Below are 21,194 nucleotides of genomic sequence, written 5' to 3' on the forward strand. Positions count from 1 at the left end.
TATGATTTACTATTTTATTTATTTACGGTTATTATATTTTATTCATTGCTTATATACTGTTATTATGTTTTCATTATTATTTATTTACGTATATTTTAATATTATTTGATCTATTCATTACTATTATTATTATTATTACTGGGCATTACATATTCCCCGTCTTTAAGGAACTTCATCCCAAAGTTTAGTTGAATCATTTAACTTTCTAGTTTATTTGATTTAGTTATTTATTATTTCACACTTTCCCTACACCCTCTATTAAACTAGTATACCATCAAGGCTCCAAAGTTACACAACACCAGGGAAATCCCAAGGAATCTATGTCATTTTTCCCAACTTTAGGAACTAGGCATAAAGCCTCATCAGTTTATACTATAGCCTAAGGTTGGCCACAAGGCTCGCACCAAGTCTTAGACCTCATGTTCCAAGGCAAGCATCTAGTCCCATTACCCACTTAGTTTGGGCATCTCGCAAGGCAAGCCTACTCCCCCCACACTCACTAACGTACACTTCCCCGACCATCAAATTCCTCATGCCCCCTTAGGACTTCAAAATCCCAATCGAATATCAGGAACTTTCCCTCCTCAGGATGGTTCCATAGCCCTTCAAGAGCTTGATGGAAACCTTTGAGCATTACTGGGGGGGTGAATCTGTAGTGTGACATCTTAGCAGTTTTTACCAATTATTACTTTTACTGATTCACACATATATACACCAAAAACACATTAGATTGTCTATGCATATAAAACATATAAGAAGCTAAAAAAAATAATGAGGAGCGCAACAATAATCAATGCATCAAAAGCACATCCACACAAGAGACACAATATTTTTGTTCAAAACACTTTCGGGAGAAAAACCACCCTTGATGTTGCTGCTCTACTTGAAATTTCTATTATGTCAAGAAATTTGTCTATCACATATCTTTCTAACTCCCATTAGCATGGAGACTCAACCTCATATATAATATTCCAACACTGATCGACTAGTATACTCGATATTACTGATCAACTCAGAAGACTTTGTTCTCACATGGATCTAAATACTATCATCCATTGAAATCCACCACGATCAACAATCCTTGCCCAACTCTTATTGTACTATTCAATTACCATTGGATGTGAAATCTTCTTTTCACTAAAGATTTGATATCACTGGACCTCTCTCATGAAGTCACTGCTCCTCTACCACTATGCAGACCTCCCTTCATCTATTTCCAAACTGGATCCAAGGCACTTTACGGAACAAGAAATAGCTTTGCAGACATGCTCTCAACAACAGGATCTCATTATCAAATCAAAATGAAAACTCCACAAAACATATGCTCTCCAATCTAGAAAAACGGTGTCTACATAAAAACTAAATACAATGAGTCCCTCACAAAAATATAATGTTCCATACTACAATCAACAAAAAAGACACTATGGGTATGTTCCAAATGCATCAACAAATATTGAAAAAATAAGTGTGAGAGTCACCATAGAAAACACTACCCAACAACATACAAAATTCTCCAAAACAATCTCTACTTAAGCAGATTCAATTTTGATCTATTCTGCATCATGCTTCAGATCGACTCATTATGTAGCAATTAACACTCATAGACTGAATCATCTACACTCTCCAATAGTTCTTAAGAATACACTACTCCATAACCTTATCACTACACATACACTTAGCATCTAACACCATCAATACCATCAATAGTCGTATTCCATAAGAATGAAGGTTTAAGATTAGGATTTGGTTTCAATTGCATTGAATAACTCTTCTCTCTGCTAGAAACTTTGTCCAATGTAGTCATGATAATGAAAATATTATCTAATTTGTTAAGTGTTGGGAAGAAATTGTGTAGTACTAGGAAAGGTTGTAGTATAGGTGAAGTGCAAGGGAGTTCCCCCATTAGTGAGGTGACTACGGAAATACATAAAGGATGGAGATGACTAAAGATGGGTAGTGAATATGTTTCCCAAACAAAATTAATAAATATGTAACCCATGCAAAATGTTGTGGGTGTCACATTAGAGAAAATTTGATGTGTAAAATCAACCTCCTAAGGAGGATAATAACATATGCTTGTCTATCAAAAGTATGCAAAGTAAGTACTTTTTGGATTCAAAATTTGATTACACGTCCATGGAGTGCATTCATTTGAAATTTTCGTAAACTTATAAGGATATTTCCCTTACAGATAATGTCAACATATTAATTCCTATTGGTTCTTTCAAAGTTCATGTTGGTAGGACATCTATTTTTTTAAATCCAAATTTTACCCCAAATTTTCTATAATAAGATAAAAAGGATTTTGTTCTAGCAAACATCTAGGAAAAAAGAAAGGGAAGGCCAAGTAGTAGTAGAAACAAAATTAAAAGGAGTGCATACATTTCTACTAAATTGAATACATTAGCATAAAATTTTGATAATACCTTCTCCAAGGCCCTTTGTTTATTCACCAACACCTTATTCAGTGTTTGATGGTATGTGGATAGTGGTGCTTCAAGAAATATCACTTATAATAGGAATAATTATTTTATATTTCAAGAGAAATAGAAAGGAATGCAATTGGATAAGGGTGATGATGCTAATTTTCGTATTAAGGGGTTCAACTCTATATCTCTCTAGATGCCTTAAGGTTATGTTATTAATATGAATGATGTTTTATTTATTCCTAGTTTAGTGGAGATTCCTCCTTCAATTTTATGCATGATAGATCTACATAATGTGGTTAAGTTTGATGTTCAAGGGATGATCACTAGATATGAAATTGATTTCATGACTAAATGGGTTTAAATTAGTGCTTTGAAATTTGAGCAAAGAAAGGCATAGAAACACTGGCCCCTTGCGTTGTACTTGAGTTTGCAAAAGCAAGAATGGATTGCCTAGAATTTATAAGGTGCATAACAACATGTGTAAGATGCCAAAATTTTTATTAGGACAAGTATATCTTCTAAAATATTGAAACCCATGTTTCATTGACTTATTTCATTAGAGAGCCTTCCAATTTTGTAGAATATGTGTGGGGTGTTGGCATAACGAAGGAGAGTGATGTTTGGTAGTAGTTTGAGAACATTTTATGGGATTAGTGATTAATTCCAATGATGAAGTAAACTTATATTTGGAGGTGGCATGTACGATTGATGTACATAGAGAGAAGAATGGTGGTTGAAAAAATATTCCTTGCGAATATGGAGTGTTAAATTTTGGTTACATAGAAAGTGTTTCCACCTAATCAGTGGAGTAGTTCATGTGATATATCAGTTTTGTTGATTTGTATCACCTTTTTCTTAATTTCTAATGGACTTACATTTCAATAACTTATATGGTGTAAGCTTACCAAGGAATCAATGACAGGAAAACATACTTTTGGATGTGGTAGTTGATAGTGGACACATGTAGTATTTTGACATATTCTGTAATGGTGCACTTGATGAGAAGCCTAAGAACTTTGTAGAGTTATCACCTTGGAGGAAGGATTTGTGGACTTGATTTACAATATAGCATTAGGAAAATTCAATCCACCTTGCACATAAATTGACGAGGAATGCTTAAGTTGAGGAGACATTCTTGGAGGACTTAACATCTTACTTAAAGAAGTGATTAACATGCAGACATAGAGGCATGGGTCGTGCAAAACCTTAGAGGTTCTACAAACCCTATTACACCATGGGAGATAAATTCTTAGTGTAGTGCTTCTCTTAGTGATTTTTTCTTCAATTAACCTAAGGATTATTTGTGCACTTACCCATATTTTAGTATTGGTCTCTTTTACATATTCTATTTATAAAGGAAGGGGATTTCCTTTGTCTAATGACAATCGTGATTCCAACAATAAACAATTATACAAAGGATTTTCTAAAGATTATTAGTTGATGTGATGATACCTATGAAAAGGATATTGAAATGACATGTATTTATTCTTGTAACAAGCATAGTGTTTATGGGATGTATGTTCTACAGGTAGTGGGATTGGCAAATGTAAGTGAAGAGTGTGGAGTGCAAGTTCTTAGGATTGGATAGTTGCAATCTTGTTGTTGAGCTCCTTGTACAACATTGTACAACTTAGTAAGATGTTTTCCAATACCTTGTTATTGTTACATTGTGCTTGCATAGATTATAGAGGTCCTAGGTAGGTCTTCGGAAGATATTTTAAATTCCATAGTTTAAATGAGTTGAAAATACTTACTTTCCTAAGTTGGATGAGATGATGGCCAATGTATTATATTATGTCTTCTTGATTGCCACAATAGAAAATTTTATCCTTGTATTCCTACATGCAAATATAACATTGTTGTGCCCATTAGGGATGGGTTGAAGGTTAATGTGTTGTACTTTGTCTTCATGATTGTGATACTAGGATGTTTTACCTTTATTGTCCTTTATTATGTACAGTTGTACTTGTGAATTTAATATTATTATTTTTGTGAGTAGTTTTACGACTATTTTGATAAGACAACCGTGATACATACATAGTATGATGATTTATCCATGCTCAAAGGATAATTTGATATCTAATTTCGTGTTGTGATATATTCATTGTACGTAATCGAAGCTATTTTTTTTATAATCTTTGCCTCAAAATTAAAATGATTTATGTTAAAGTGTTTTTTTTCTAATATTTATTTATTTAAAATTGGTTAGAAATAACAGTGGAAAGTTTTAAAGTATGGATAAATAGTTAATAATTAATTGCTTAAACTGAATGCGGCTATTCCATAAATCTATAACATAATTAAAGTGAAATTAAATTTATGAATGGGTTAAGCTAAAAATCTGTGATAAACATGCCCCTTTTTTTCTCTATTATATTTTTTAGATTTCTAAATATACCTACCTTCTCCCCTCTTTCTGCTTTCTTAAGGTTTTTCTTTTATTTCTAAGCATACGAACCTTTAGACTGAGTTCCAACCTGCACTTTGTGTTGTAATTTGTTCCTATCAATGAGCCTTATTTTACACATATTTGTTATAAATGGGCATACATATTTTTGTCATGATAGCATACTTATTTCTGCCATATCAGATACCATGGTAGTATATTTATTTCTGATATCTCTTATAAAATGGGTCATCTGTCTAAACAATTGAAACAAAGACACTTAACTATTGAAAGATTAACCATATAACCAGCTTTACCATGGCAAATTTGGAGGGAGAGACTCTTAGAATTGTAAAGGGAGTACCAGCCTCTGAGATCTAAAACATTTAGATACTGCAGCATAAATGAGAAATCTTCGGCACATTTTCGTCTATCATGTACAGCACTCCTCACTTCACAAACAGGCCTAATGCTATTTAAATTTTAAACAATGGAATGGCTACGGGTTAGATAGAAGAGCATAAGGTGTCCACGCACTTAGGTTGTTTGCCGATGGACTGCTAAACAAGCTGTCCATGGACAATGTGGGCAACTCTAATGGCGGTGGCTTGCAGGCTTTAGGGGTCCTCAATACCATAGCCTCTTCACAACACATGATCGGCTCCAGGACGTCAAAGAGGTTACATTCATCGTTTCTTTTACTTAGATCGGAAGAACACTCTCCCTCTTGATTGTCATAATGTACTGAAGAAAATCCGGTCTCTGGCATTTCATTTGATAATTGGAAGCTGCCATTAACGGTGAATGAATTTGACGGGCTATCTTCATATTCATCACCAGCTGAAAAAACTGGATTTTCTTTCTGAGCGTGATTAGGTTTTGCGCGTTGTTCCATGGATTTCCAAGAAACAGCCTTTCTGTATATGCGACATAACACCATATCCATGTCTTTCTGCACATGCAAACGTAAATAACTTCAGTATATCTGCACCAAGAAAAGAGAAGTGGGGTGCTCTGCACCCTGATAGAGCACCTGGCTCCTCTAAAACCAACGCGTAAATATCGCTCTGAACCTTGGTTTAATCAACAAATAATAATGGAATAAAAGATCCAGGTTATATATAAAGCACAATACTGGAAAAATATGGGAAAACTACCTTGGTTGTGGAAGAGTTGAAATTTGGCAACCTGTACTCATTCATGATCCAGTCCGTCTTCTGCGAGCCTGGGGCTTTTCCTTTATAAAACACCAGAGTTTTCTTTAGACCGATACACTGAAGCAGCTCGTTGCGAACTGCTTTGTCTGCACCGGTCGCCTTCCAGAAACCAGACACCGTCAATCTGTTAGGCCGAGAGGATGACTTTCCATGGACTCGTGGAACGAAGAAAAACCACTGTTTCTCGCCAACATCATGAGCCAAACCTGCAAGAATAAAAATACATGAGTTAATATTCACTTTCTTTTCTTTTCAACTGAAAAAATCGTGTGTGGAATAGCTCTCAGACCTAAATAGTCCTGTTCTGAATTAAACCAGGAAACTTGCAAGACCAAATTTACTTCAAAACAAGAAAACCTCCAGAGAGTTGATTTAATGGTACCTGGTAATTCCCAGGGTTCATATCGATACAAGTCCAAGGTTGGTATGATTATATCAAATATGAGGGGATGGTCGCTCTGGATCTTTTTCCTCAAATAAAAGCCAACCAATTCCTCTTCTGTTGGATAGAACCTAAAGCCTGGAACGTCCATTAATGCTCCCTGGACATCCCCATCGTTGTATATTTCATCCAGCATGGCCATTTTTATTTTTCCTTGCATTCTTACAAATTGCTTCCCTGCCGCGCACATATATACATCTTAATGACGGTGCATATTTCTTAGGTAAATTACAGATTTCTTTCACGGTATTGCTAACGAAGATCAGAATAAGTGGGAGGAGGCCCATCAAATGGTCAACGCGTTGAGGGAGGTGGTCCATTTTATGACCATTGAAAAATCATTCTGAAAAGTCTCGTTCAAACGTCCCTTTTACTCGCTTTCTACACGCAGTGAAAAGCACCCTACAGGAAATCGTTCTGTTTCGAGGAAAGTTTCAATAATTCTTTCTTTAAATAGGGTTACTCGTTTGTAATACGTAATTTGTCCATCAAATTATACTATTTTTAAAATAATGTGCGGAAAATTTTGTCAAACGCCTGAACCTTCTAATTCGCTCCGTGGGTGATTGCCGCGGCCACGAAATTCGTAGGTCAATTGTGCTCGTTGCCGTGTCTATACCTTGAACGTGGAGCGTATATGTTCATGTACCTTGGGATTCAAACGTCGGTTTTGTTTGGGTTCAACGTTGGAGTGTCTATGTTCATGTACCTTGGGATTCAATGTCGGTTTTGTTTGTGTTGTAATCGAAGAGTCACCTAAATCACTTCCTCCGATTATCTTTCATGGGCTAGCCTAAATGGTTCAACTTATAAAAGTTAAAAAGGTCATTTTGACGAGTTGTAATCAAAGGTCTCTCTTCTACCGTAAAAGGTTGAACTATAAATTTTAAAGCGTTATTTTGGCGGTCAGTTAAATTAAGTTTTTAATTATTGATTTAAATTTAAAAATTATAATTATAATTATTAATTATTATTAGTTGAACAGTAGAAATTTATTTACTATTAAATATTTTAAAATGCTTTTAATAATATTTATCATAAAATTTTGTTGCAACTTTTAAATTTATTTTCTATTAAATATCTTAAAATGTTTTTAATAATATTTATCATAAAATTTTGTTATAGTGTTGTTTTTTTTAATTTAATTGATTAATTAAAAATATACTATATAAATATGAGTTATGTTTTTTTTGGAAATGTAGTATAGGTAAACCATGATATTGATTTATGATATTGTAAAAAAGAGTACTTTGTAAGTTAAAGATCTCTATAATAATAATATGAGAGAGAGAATTTTCTATAGTTAATTTTTTTTACATATTTTTTAAAAATATATTTAAATATTAATATATATTTAAATTTTTTATAATTAATAATAATAATATAAAATAAAGTTATAATTAAATCTGTTTTATGAATTTTTTTTATTTTATTTCAGTAATATGAAATGTATTATAAACTTGATTTAATATTTATTCAAATATATTAAGTATTTAATTTTAATGACTACTAAAATTAATTATATTAGAAATTATAAAATATAATTTAAAATATTTATTTCAATTTAAAATAACATAAAATTTAAAGAGATTTTAAAATTTTTATGAATATGTACTATTCATTTAGTTTATATAATTATACTAATTAATTATATGGCAAGAATCTAAAATATCTGTTTCAATTTAAATTGACTTAATTGAATTTTTAGATATATTATATTTTTTTCTCTTGAAATCATATCAAAATCATGTTATCATCGATTATTAATTTAATGTACAAAATTATTTAAATTTAAAATATCTGTTGGCTCAATAAGTAAAGGACATATCTATAAGCTAAAAGTATATTTTAAAAAAATACAATGTACCAGCAGTTTCCTGTTAAAGGAAGACATGTTTTCATTGTATTTATTATACAAGATTTGGTAGGTCACATTTTAAAAAAGTGTGGTTGATGAAATTTCTGGAAAAAAATTGATTTTGATTTTGTAATGTAATATTTTTTTAATTATAATTTATATTATTGATTTTTATAAGATATGAAAAAATATTTATTACTCATTTTAATTTTAAACATTTTTATGGATCGATTTTATTTTTCATTATTTTTAGATTTAGAAAAGACTAAAATTATGCCATATTTATAATTAATCAAAAAAATATCATATAATCAAATAGTAACTATCATATAATCGAATAGTACTTATAATATAGGAAAATAATAAATGTTTTATAATTTTTGTACATTAACTTTAAATTTTTGTACATTAACTTTCGCATGCGTTTTCGTTTCGAAAAGGACTTGTAGAATTTATTGCATATATACATGGAAATGAATTGAATTAAATGAAACGTTTTCTTAAGTCATGTTATGTAGCGGTGGAAAGTGTGATTGGGTGTAATATTATTATTTACGAAGTGCATTTCTTTTTATTTATATTTATAATTTTTATTTCTTTAGATTTTTTGGGATAGTTTTAATTTTTTTTAAGCAGGCTTTTTAAATGAAGTTTGAACTAATTAAATCCCCATAAAGCAACATCAAAATAACTTTGAATCACAATTAAATAGAGTGAAGATGAATTTAACAAATCTTTTGTTGATTGAGAGTACAAAAAGAATGTAAGAGATCTAGTATAATATCTGGAAATGTGTAGTTTGTTAGAAATCTTGCAAGAAATGTCATGAGGATAATTTTGATGTGAAACAGGGCTAAAAGAAACTATATTAAAAAAATCAACTTTAAAAGAACCAATAATATTTAAGATGAGTATTTCATCTATGGTGTTCCAGGTCATTTTGTCGCATTCAAACAAATGGCCTTGAACCTAAATCTATCATCATCTATTGACACCTTGCATTAATCCCCTACAAAAAAATATTTTCTTTCCATAAGTTAAAAGAATTATGGAATACATTAGCTAAAAACCCTAATTTTGTGGATAATCGCACTTGTCTTCAAGACAACATATGATGGCCCATCGGCCTGGAGTATGCCGTAAAACTGCTTCTGCTTGGCTAAGAGCTCGTCTTCCTCGGACGTAAGGAAACAGGTTAACAGCCCAAGACCCAGAGGCATCTGGCAGGAGTGAAAGCCTGCTCCCTTACGGACCACCAGCGGGTTATTACAGGTGGCGTGGTTTTCCTTGATAACAGTGATGAGTCAAACCGACATTCGCGGATAGCAGCCAGAGATGGCTGTCCTCACTGTTGGTTTGACACCTGAGTTTGATAGGTTTTGCCACCTTCGGAAAAATAAAAATAAAAAAAATAAAAAAATAAAAAAAAAAAAAAACATATGATGGCCCAATTTGCATAGTGCAATTTTCTTCCTAAAAAAGTGCGATGATAGCTAGAAATGTGTAAAAATAAAAAATCAATTTCGTTTTTTTTCTCTCTAGAAGCTTCGAAAGTGGTTTTAACTATTTACTGTTGGATTAGATCATGAAGTCATACTATTAAGGTATTATCTCTTATCTCTTATAACTTTCCTCTCTCTAAGTGGATCTAAGCCCTAGAATGGTAAATTCCAAACCATCTCATTACCCTATAAATCCAACACATGCCATGGAGTCTTGGTTGGCTTTTGGAGACTCTAAATTATGCCCTTATGTTTCTCATGTGTGTCTAAAGGTCCATAATCCATCCATGTTCTTTAGGTGTGATTGAAGGCTTACCATTGTGGAAAAAGAAGGAAAAGATAGTTGGGAGAGATTCACAAGGTCAAGGGTTGTAATCTTTTCTTGCCTTTATCAATACAAAAGTGCATTGTTTCTCCTATACATTATGTCTCATATATATATATATATATATATATATATATATATATATATATATATATCATTAGTCCTTGACTTATTGTTTAGATATATTTGTATATGTTATTTTATACGTTTTGGTTCTCTTGCTTGTTTTGGACGATTTGCATGTTCACTTTTAGAAATTGGAGTTGGAGATTGAGCTAAGAAGTAAGGAGAAGGATGAAGCTTACATCATATTCCAAGTAGGTTTACCTCCCATGGGACATATTTCAAACATCTCTAAGGAAAAACATTGCAACTTTGCCTTCGTTGTTTCTAGAGTAAGCCACTAGGTCTACAGAGATTGCTTCTATTTGCAAAAGGAATTTATCCATAAAACAAGGTGGTAAATAGTTTTGAAAGGGAAAGAATAAAACTACATGTTTTAATTTTATTTTCAAATTATATTATTATAGATTTAATCAAATTTTAAGTGTAAACACCAATTGGAGGAAAAATTAAATCCCACATCTAACGATTACCCTCTCTGCATACTTCTAAGTAGTTCCACATAAAAAATATTGACTACTCAAATACTCAAACGACTCTCATGAAAGAGGATTGATAACTATAATAGTAACTGGCTTCTTTATTGTTATATACTCCAACCTGTTGGTTTTGGTCATATACAAATAATGCTTTCAAATGAATTCTTAAAAATAGAAAATATACAATGGAAATCACAGAAAATATGCATAGAAAATTTTCTCATGGAACCTAAAATCAGGAAAACTAGATTGATTTTTAGTTATATTCATTTAAATGTTACAGTACATTATATACATATTGAAGCATTCATAAACCTCCAATGCATTAACTATGGATTATAATATAATCACAGTTCCTTTGACCAAATCTACAAAATCATGTGCAAAAGCACCATGTGTAAAACCATGTGCAAAACCACATGTAAAACCATGTGCAAAGCACCCAAAAAATATAGTTTTTCAAGGAATATAAACATATAAAAATCCTCTCTACAACCCCCCCCCCCCCCAACCTAGTTATTTTCTTCGCATATAAGGGGTCGCAAGAGTACACAATCACCAATCTAGCGAATTAATGTCCTTTGTTAATTTAGACCCATAAAATTCTTAGTTCTGACAAAAATTTTCAATGCCTCTGAAACATTCTTCAAATGTCCACCTTTACCAACAACACCTTTCTGTCTTCAACCATATGCATCATAATGTGATATTGAACATCAATATGCTTTGTATTCAAACGATCAGAAGGGTTCTTTGCCAACAAAATTGCACTTTGGCTATCAAAATCTATCTTTATAGCTTTTTGTACCAACTCCATGCATTAAATCAATATTTGTAACCAAATTAATTCCTTGCTTGGACATGTGGCTACCACGTATTTAACTTCTGTAGTTGAAAATTCCATGAAAAACTATCTCTTGCCCATCTACTAATGGTTCCAAATAGTTTAAGCACACACATACTAGTAGATATTCTCTGATTCAAATATTCATCCCAATCAACATCAACAAATCCACGTATGTTCAACACTCTATCTAATCTTGGTGTTCCTTGGTAGCGCAAACGCTATTCAATAGTGCCACGTAATTACTTCAAAACCGTTTTTACTACTATCTAACACTCCCTCCCTAATTTTTTCATTAACCTACTTAATGCTTCCACTACATGTGCAATGTTTGTTCTAGTAGATACCATTTCATACATCAAAGTTCTAATTGCACTTTCATATCGAATGCAAGACATGTCCTCTTCCTCTTCCATTGTATTTGGACATTGTTTTGGAGATAAATTTACAACTACAGGAATAGTAACCTTCACTATTTTACTCTCCTGCGTATTAAACCCTTGCAATATTGTATCAACATACTTCCTCTTATTTAACCATAGTTTCATATTTTCCCGATCTCTTTTAATTCCCATGCCCAAAATAAAATTTGTAGCACCAAGATCCTTCATGTCAAATTTAGAGGACAATTGGGTCTTCACATCCAAGATAATATACCTATCATTTCCAACCAGTTACATATCATCAACATATAATACCAAATAAATAATATGATCACCAACTAAATTGAAAAACACACAATGATTTTCTATTCTCTTTTCGAAGTCAAGTTCCTATATACATGTATCAAAATTTTGATACAAAATCCTTGGTGATTGCTTTAAACCATACATAGACCTTTCTAGCTTTCATACCAATTTTTTTTACCTTTCACTACAAATCCTTTTGGCTAATTCATGTAGATCTCTTCTTCTAGATCCCCATGTAAGAATGAAATATTCGCATCCATCTATTTAATGAATAAATCAGAAGCAACAACCAGATATAAAATTAATTTAATAGAAGCTAACTTAGCAACAAGAGAAAAAATATAACCAAAATAAATTCCAAAAATCAGGGAATAACCTTTTGCTACTAACCAAGATTTCTATTTCTCCACTTTTCCCCATACATTCAACTTCTTCTTAAACACCCAATTGCTACCAATGATTTTTGTTCTAGCTAACAAATCCATTAGGTACCAAGCTTCGCTCTTATCCAAACATGCCATTTATTCAACCATTTCCTTTTACATAATGTTCCATTCTATGAATCAAATACCTCCTTGACAGTCCTATGATCATCATCAGTAATAGATGAAGAAAATATTGAATGGGAATGAAATGTAATATACATATATGGTTATCTTCTTTCCTAAACTAAACTCCTCAAAAGCAAACTATGTGGTTCTTCTTCTTTTAATTCCTATTCTTCTATTGATTTTGATTCTTCATCTTTCAATTCAAATTCTATCTTCTCTCATTCCTTTTTTCTTGTAAGAACTTTGTGTTTTATGATATCATTCACTTATGTAAATAACACATCTCAACGATACAAAAGACTCGTTTTTTCTCAGTTCTAAAGCTTGTAATATTTTAAACCATATTTACACCCAATAAAGATTCACCTTTTGTATTCACTATCCAATTTGGTTCTTTTCTCCTTTGGAATATGTACACATACATCAAATGAAATACCCTGAGATGTGAGAGAGAGTATTTCTTACTAGTCCATACCTCATGTGGAGTATTATCCTCCAACACTGATGAATGTGATATATTAACTAGCTACCATATAATATCCACTACATCTCAGAATTCTTGTCCTAATATAGCACCACTGAGCATGCTCCTTGATTTTTCCATAAACATCTTGCTCATTATCTCTATCACTCCATTTTTATAAGGTGTGTATGGAGAAATATTTTACCATGCTATATCGTACTTCTTATAGAACTTTCCAAATTCCTTATTTTAGAACTCTTCACCATTATCTGTCCTCAACACCATAATATTTTTCTCTGTTTGATTTTCCACCAGATCCTTAATTTCCTTAAAGTTGTCAAATACTTCATATTTCTTCCTGAAGAAATATATCCATGTATTCATTAAGAATTAATCTATAAATGGATGTAGTAAATAGATTTACCTGGTGATGGAACCAACATATGTCCAAAAGAATCACTTTGCATTAGCTCTAATATTCCTTGTCCCCTCTTCGCACAATAGTAAAACCTCATCTAATTATGCATCCCATATACACAATGTTCACAAAAATCAAAATCTAGAGAGAAGTTAGACATACCTCCTCCCATACCATTACCATGTAGTTTTTGAAGGTCCTTCTCTCTAATATGTCCCAATCTTTGATACCACATTATAGTCTTTTCTCTAAAGGCTACAAGGTTATTTTGTTCCTCTCTCATAAACAATGGTATTGTTGCACCCATCAATAAAAAATATATACTCAGCAGCTTTTATATTTCTCTAATTTTAACTCCTCTCATCCGTAACAATGATCCTCGAGAAATATTGCGAGTATCGTTCTCGAGCACTATTTTTATAGGTGCATCCTCTATCTTTCTTATAGAAAATATATTTCTAGCCAATCCTAGTATGTGTTTAACACCAAGTAATGCTCAAATCCTTCCAAGTATAATCTTTAACTTGAATCTTCCTCATCATATGATTATCGTCTTCCTATCATCGCCTATGAATACTTCACCACCATCATATCTCTCATACTCATGAAACCAATCCTTAATGGGAGTCATATAACAAGATGTACCTTATTCAATCATCCATATCTCATAATCCACATGTATACTCGAATAATCCAATTAAATTTTACCACCTTCATCTACCGTGGTTTTTTCCTCTATAGAATGAACATCATGAGATCACTCTCCCTTTTTTTTTGCATTTTCAACATAGCTTTACAATGTTTCGCAGAAATTTATGTCTCCCACTAGAGTACTTATTTTTATTCATATTTTCGAAATGTCCTCTCATAAACAAAGAATCTTCATTCTAACTCTCCATGTTTTCCTATCTCATCTCCTCTATCAACAAGAATGAGATTATTTTGCTAGATTTTAAGTTAGTTGCGTTACTACCTATGGCAATAACTAAACTATTCCATGAGTCTGGAAGAGAACATAAAAACTAATGCACTTATCCTTATCTAAAATATTAATATAAACAAATAATAAATGAATTACAACATTATTAAAGGCTTTGAGATGTTATGTCACCGAGTCTTCATCCTTCATCCTTAGCTTATACAACTTATTCCATAGGAAAAAATTATTTACCATGGACTTAGACTAATACAAAGCCTTAACTTGTCCCATAAATATTTTTATTGTAACTTCTCCAAAAACATCCAATAATACTAAATCTGAGATGCACAATCATATTGTGCTCTTTCCATTTTCCTTTAACTTTATCTAGTCTTCATTTAAAATTGTGTTTGGTTTAGTACCTAGAACCACATTGATCCACTAAGATTTATCCACCAAAAAGTCATTCATATTGATCTTCCACGACTCAAGACTTTGTCATTTAATTTCCCGATATCTATCTTTCCACTATTCACCATTTCTTCTCACCAAAATATTCAGTCTTATAGATATTTCATTGTAACATGGTCTACTAAAGGCACAAGAAAAATCCCTTGGCCATAAAGGAATTCCATTGAATCCAAAATTTCTCTAATATCAACTCTAGGTTTTAACCTTGTACAAATAATTTTTGCAAATGGGTTCTTAAAAAACAAGAAAAATATAATGCAAGTCACAGAAAATATGCACAGAGTTTTTCTCCTAGAGCCGACAATGAGGAAAAAGGGTTTGGTTTTCTTTATATTCCTTCCAAATTTACAATACATTATATACATGACAAAGCATTAAGAAAATGGTACTTTACGGATATATTCTTGGTTTTGGAATGGATAACATGATTCATAGACATACTTATTACACTTGTATTATCATAGATAATAGTAATCACTCCATCACATATTACCTTCATGTCATGAAAATACTGCTTCATCCACAAAATTTCAGTGGAACATGTAATGACTACTATTTACTTTTCTTTAGTTATGGAAAATGAGGTTGATGTCTACTTTTTTCTTAACCAAGCCACTAAAAAAATCTCATAAGAAGAAGGAACTCCGATTGTGCTCTTCCTATTATTTACACTACCAGCATCATTGGAATCTATATATGTAGTTGAGGAAAATTTCTCACATTTTGGATACCCTAAACCAAAGTAAATGATGGCCTTCAAATATTTGAAGATTCTTTTTACAGATAATGGATGAATTTTTTTAATGGCTAATTGAAACCTTTCTATTATGGCAACAACTTGCATGATATTTTTACCTGAGGTTGTTGGGCAGAAGAGGCTACAAATAATTGATCTAAACATAGTTTGATTCACCTAAGGTGATTCATCATCTTTTCTTAGATTGCATCTAGTGATGATGGGAGTGCTGATAGCTAGTCATTCTTCCATTCTAAACTTCTTTAACAATTCCTTGAGAAGTTTTTTTCAAAAATAACCATTCATCCTTCTTCTTGTGCAATCCAAAAACCAAAAAAAAATTAAAATTATCCAAACATTGACATTTCAAACTCATATTTCTTATTACAACCAAAACTTAAAACATATAACTATTTATATCAATTATATGACTAATAATTAAGACATAAACTATTCAACTAATTAGCATAGAATTTTCAAAAAAACATGAGTAGAGATGACTTACATACAGTGACGATATTCCTAACTCATGATTTTAGAGTTGAACACTATTTGAATCTTGCTAATAAAAACAATGTTTTTTGGGACAACTCTTTACCCAACCGTAGGCTTAGCTACACATAAAATTTCTATAGCTGGCCTCCCCCAAGCCCTCAATCAACTACTACTGCTAGGGAATCCTTTCTCTCAACATATTCTTCTTCTAATAGAATGAATGGATCTCATCCCCCTATTTTTCCATTAAACAGAGCAATAGGTTCAAAAAATGCAAAGGGATTGGAAATGGATCTACATGCACACAATCCATGTGCCAACATGCAAACCTTATTTCTTTGTTTTAAGTTTTACTTAATTCAATATTTATTTCAATTTAATTTTTTCTTATTTTATTAATTTTTACTTTTGATAACTTTGCTTACTCTTACTATTTTTATAATTTATTTTCTTATATATTTATTTCGAACTCTAGTTTATTATTTACTATTTTATTTATTTAGGGTTATTATATTTTATTCATTTCTTATATACTATTATTATGTTTTCATTATTATTTATTTACGTATATTTTAATATTATTTGATCTATTCATTATTATTATTATTATTACGGGGCATTACATATTCCCCTTCTTTAAGGAACTTCATCCCAAAGTTTAGTTGAATCATTGAACTTTCAAGTTTATTTCATTTATTTATTTATTATTTCACATTTTCCCTACACCCTCTATTAAACTAGTATACCATGAGGGCTCCAATGTTACACAACATCAGGGAAATCCCAAGGAATCTATGTCCTTTTTCCCATCTTTAGAAACTAGGCATCAAGCCTCATCAGTTTATACCATAGCCCAAGGCTGGCAACAAGGCTCACGCCAAGTCTTAGACCTCATGCTCCAAGGCAAGCATATAGTCCCACTACTCACTTACATTGGGCATCTCGCAAGGCTAGCCCACTCCCCCCACACTCACTAACGTACACTTCCCTGACCATCGAATTCCTTACGCCACCTTAGGACTCCAACATCCCAATCCAATATCAGGAACTTTCCCTCCTCATGATGGTCCAATATCCCTTCAAGAGCTTGTTGGAAACCTTTGAGCACTACTGGGGTGGGTGAATCAATAGTGTGACATCTTAACAGTTTTTACCAATTATTACATTTACTGAATCACACATATATACACCAAAAACACATTAGATTATCTATGCATATAAAACATATAAGAAGCTAAAAAATAATAATCAGCACATCAAAAGCACATCCACACAAGAGACAATATTTATGTTCGAAACCCTTTCGAGAGAAAAACCACCCTTGTTGTTGCTGCTCTACTCTAAATTTCTATTATGTCAAGCAATTTGTCTATTACATATCTTGCTAACTCCCATCAACATGGAGAATCAACCTCATATAAAATATTCCAATGCTGATCGACTAGGATACTTGATACTACTAATCCATGCATAAGACTTTGTTCTCACATGGATCTAAATACTACCATCCATTGTAATCCACCATGATCAACAATCCTTGCCCAACTCCTATTGGACTATCCAACTACCATTGGATGTGAAATTTTCTTTTCACTAAAGATTTGATATGACTGGGCCTCTCTCATGAAGTCATTGCTCCTCTACCACTATGCAGACCTCCCTTCATCTATTTCTAAACTGGACCCTAAGCTCTCTACAGAATAAGAAATAGCTTTGCATACATGCTCTCAATAAAAAGATCTCACTATAAAATAAAAATAAGAACTCCACAAAGCATATCCTCTCCCATCTAGCAAAACTGTGTCTACATCAAAAATAAATACAATGAGTCCCTCACAACAATATAATATTCCATACTACAATCAACAACAAAGACACTATGGGTATGTTCCAAATGCATCAACAAATCTTGCAAAAAACAAGTGTGAGAGTCACCATAAAAAACACTACCCAACAACATACAAAATTCTCCAAAACAATCTCTACTTGAGCAGATTCAATTATGATCTATTCTACATCATGCTTCAGATCTACTCATTATGTAGCAATTAACACTCATAGACTGAATCATCTACACTCTCCAATAGTTCTTAAGCATACACTACTCCATGACATTTTCACTACACATAAACTTAGCATCTAACACCATCAACAACCACAAAGGTACAATGAAAAGAATATAAAAATGTAGGGAAGAATTGTTCTTGGCTTCAGGATCAAGAGTGCAGAAATTGGACCAAATAAATCCACTAAGACTAGAACTTATGCACTAAATGCATTCACAACATGGGAGGACCATCTCAAACTATTTCCAACCTTTTTCACTTTTTCTAGAAGCCTCTAGGAATTTCCAAGCTAATTTACTTGAGAAAAATCCGAGGAATGTAGGGAAAATTTCATCAAATTTCTCGGCCACACACATGACACTGTCCAAAATCAACTAGAAGTTATAGTTTCTTACATAGACATGTCTCCATGTGACTGGTAATTTTCAGTCCATCTCGTTAGCGTATAAGGGAGTGACTGGGGAAGAGCATAGGGGAAAACCATAAAATCTTAGATCTAGACCTTTGCCACTTATTGGACCATCTTCTCCAGCTTGTGTACAAGCCTCCAAACTTCTAACATATCCTCTAACACATCTGCAAGTGGAACAAGGATGTCTCTCAAGTGTCACTACTAATTTGACCTCGAAGGCCAACAAACAAGGTTGGAAAGAGTGCCAACAAGTCCTCCACTCTCCATAAATCATCACCATAGCTGCAACACCACTAAAAGAAACTTGCAATACTTTGTAGCACCTAGTTTAAAACTCAACTAGTGTGCCATCAACCATCACCATCACATGTAGATCTGCATCACAACCTAAAGCATCATCGTAAATGAAACCAATTCCATCATATAACCATCATGAATTTTCCATCACATGTGCCACCATCATAAGATCAATCATAAAGCAAAAAAATATTGGCACACACCTATTGCATGACCTCATAAGGTTGGCATCATAAGATTGACAACAATGCCAACACAATCATCCCAATGCCAACACATCTAGCTAAAATCATGCTACACTGAATGATATCTACACATAAGCTAGGCTACAAATGTTTGACATCAATGATAACATCGTCTAGCTACCATCATGAACTCATTCCAACATCAACTAGTTGAATCCATGTACACCATAATGCCAACAATCTCCCCATGGATGCCGACAATACCCCCTTTGGCATTGATGGAAACAATAAGCAAAATATAGACCATAATCCTTTATCTTTCCCCTTTTTACATCAATGGAAAAGGGCCAAATCCATATGAATATACAACAAGAACTGAAGCAAACACAATGGAGTAATACATATCTACATGGATGAAAAATAATGCATATGAAAGAACATCCATGCCTCCATACAAGTAGCAAGAAACATATATAACCAATCATCATTCTCTATCTCTCCACATATCAAAAGTAGCAAGAAAAAAATATACCAATCATCATCTAGAGTGGCATACTAACCAACATCTGCTAGAAGTAAGCAACAACATCCAAACATAATGTAACAACAAGCATCATATGCAACATCATCATAATAGCAACTATGAGCAGCATCAAGTATAACATAAACATGCACATGATGTGTAATCCACAATCTCCCTGATAACTACATAACAACAACTACTAAAATATCTCATCACATGAGGCCCAACTGCCATAGCATAGCATGAGACATAGCATGAACACCTCCAACTGGATCATAATGCCAAAAATGTATGGCTAAAGTGAATAAGAACAAATATATGCTCCCAATGTGATCCTAATTTAAACAAGAACACAACAAATTACAGATATAACCATAAATACAAAGATGCAGCAGAAATAACACTTCATTTGATTAATATCAAATACTGAAATATGCTTACAAACATAATGGAAATTAGACTAGCTCAGGCGATGGTAGTTGATCTCTGAGAAGGGATGTGGTGGCTACATGCCTCTAAACTGTGTTACAATGAGGATTCAAGGCCTATTTATTATTGAGAAACAATGGAAAACCCTAAACATCCAAAAACCTAATCCTAGGAGAAGAAGTGCCAAAACTATTGGCCTCGTTTGGGTAAATTGGTACATCAATTTCGCAGGGTCATAACTTTGGCATAGATATTAATTTGGCTATCAAAATACCTCGTCTCAAAGATTTCAAAGAATAGGCCATTTTTTTTTCTTTTGGGACTTTTCCAATCTCCTTGTTTTCCCTGAAAACGTTGTTTAGGGCCTCAAAATGGCTCCAGAAGTTTAGGACCTGAAAAACTGCCAAAAATATTGAATTATGCTACAATTAAGGAAACTAAAAAAATAAAAGAGATAGTGTTGGGGGTCCAAGTGGAATAGGAGGTTGGCCACTAATATCCACCTTGATCAGTCCTCCCCCCTTAGGAAGCAATGGTGCCCATTGTGTTGAGTGCCTGCATGAGATGGGGAAGCATTTGTTGAACTTGGTCCCAAGTGAGCTACTTGCCTTGGTACAAGAGTGGGCCAGCTTTGAAAACCTAATACAAATGGATCTTTTGTTGGTGAGTGTTATTGACATCTATGCCCATAATCCAATCAGTTGTGGCTTGTCCCATGCAGTTTGGGTTTAACTCTATTGGTGTGAGTTGTTCTACAACGTTTGATGTGTCTAACAATGGTGGGAAGTATGGTCAAAGGTGGTCCACATTGAATACTGGGTGCAAGCCAATGAATAGGGGAATGTTGAGCTCAATAGAATTGTCTCCCACAACCTTGGTAATGGTGTAAGGACCATATCGGAGTGGTATAAGCTTCTGAAGGGATCCATTAAGGC

General features: G+C 32.9%; 1 protein-coding gene across 1 annotated transcript; it reads right to left on the bottom strand.

Annotated features, from left to right (window-relative positions):
• Positions 1–5,157: 5,157 nt before the first annotated feature.
• Positions 5,158–6,610, bottom strand: LOC149217826 (NAC domain-containing protein 22-like). Its single transcript, XM_089391431.1, has 3 exons — positions 6,415–6,610; positions 5,970–6,238; positions 5,158–5,767 (listed from the first exon to the last, which is right to left on the bottom strand). The coding sequence occupies exons 1-3, from the start codon at positions 6,608–6,610 to the stop codon at positions 5,315–5,317; spliced, it is 918 nt and encodes a 305-aa protein (XP_089247557.1). The 3' UTR covers positions 5,158–5,314.
• Positions 6,611–21,194: the final 14,584 nt, after the last annotated feature.

Source organism: Pinus tabuliformis, chromosome 1_1 (assembly GCF_031772625.1).
Source record: "Pinus tabuliformis cultivar Carrire ecotype Pingquan chromosome 1_1, CPIR1, whole genome shotgun sequence".
NCBI classification, from domain to species: Eukaryota; Viridiplantae; Streptophyta; class Pinopsida; order Pinales; family Pinaceae; genus Pinus; species Pinus tabuliformis.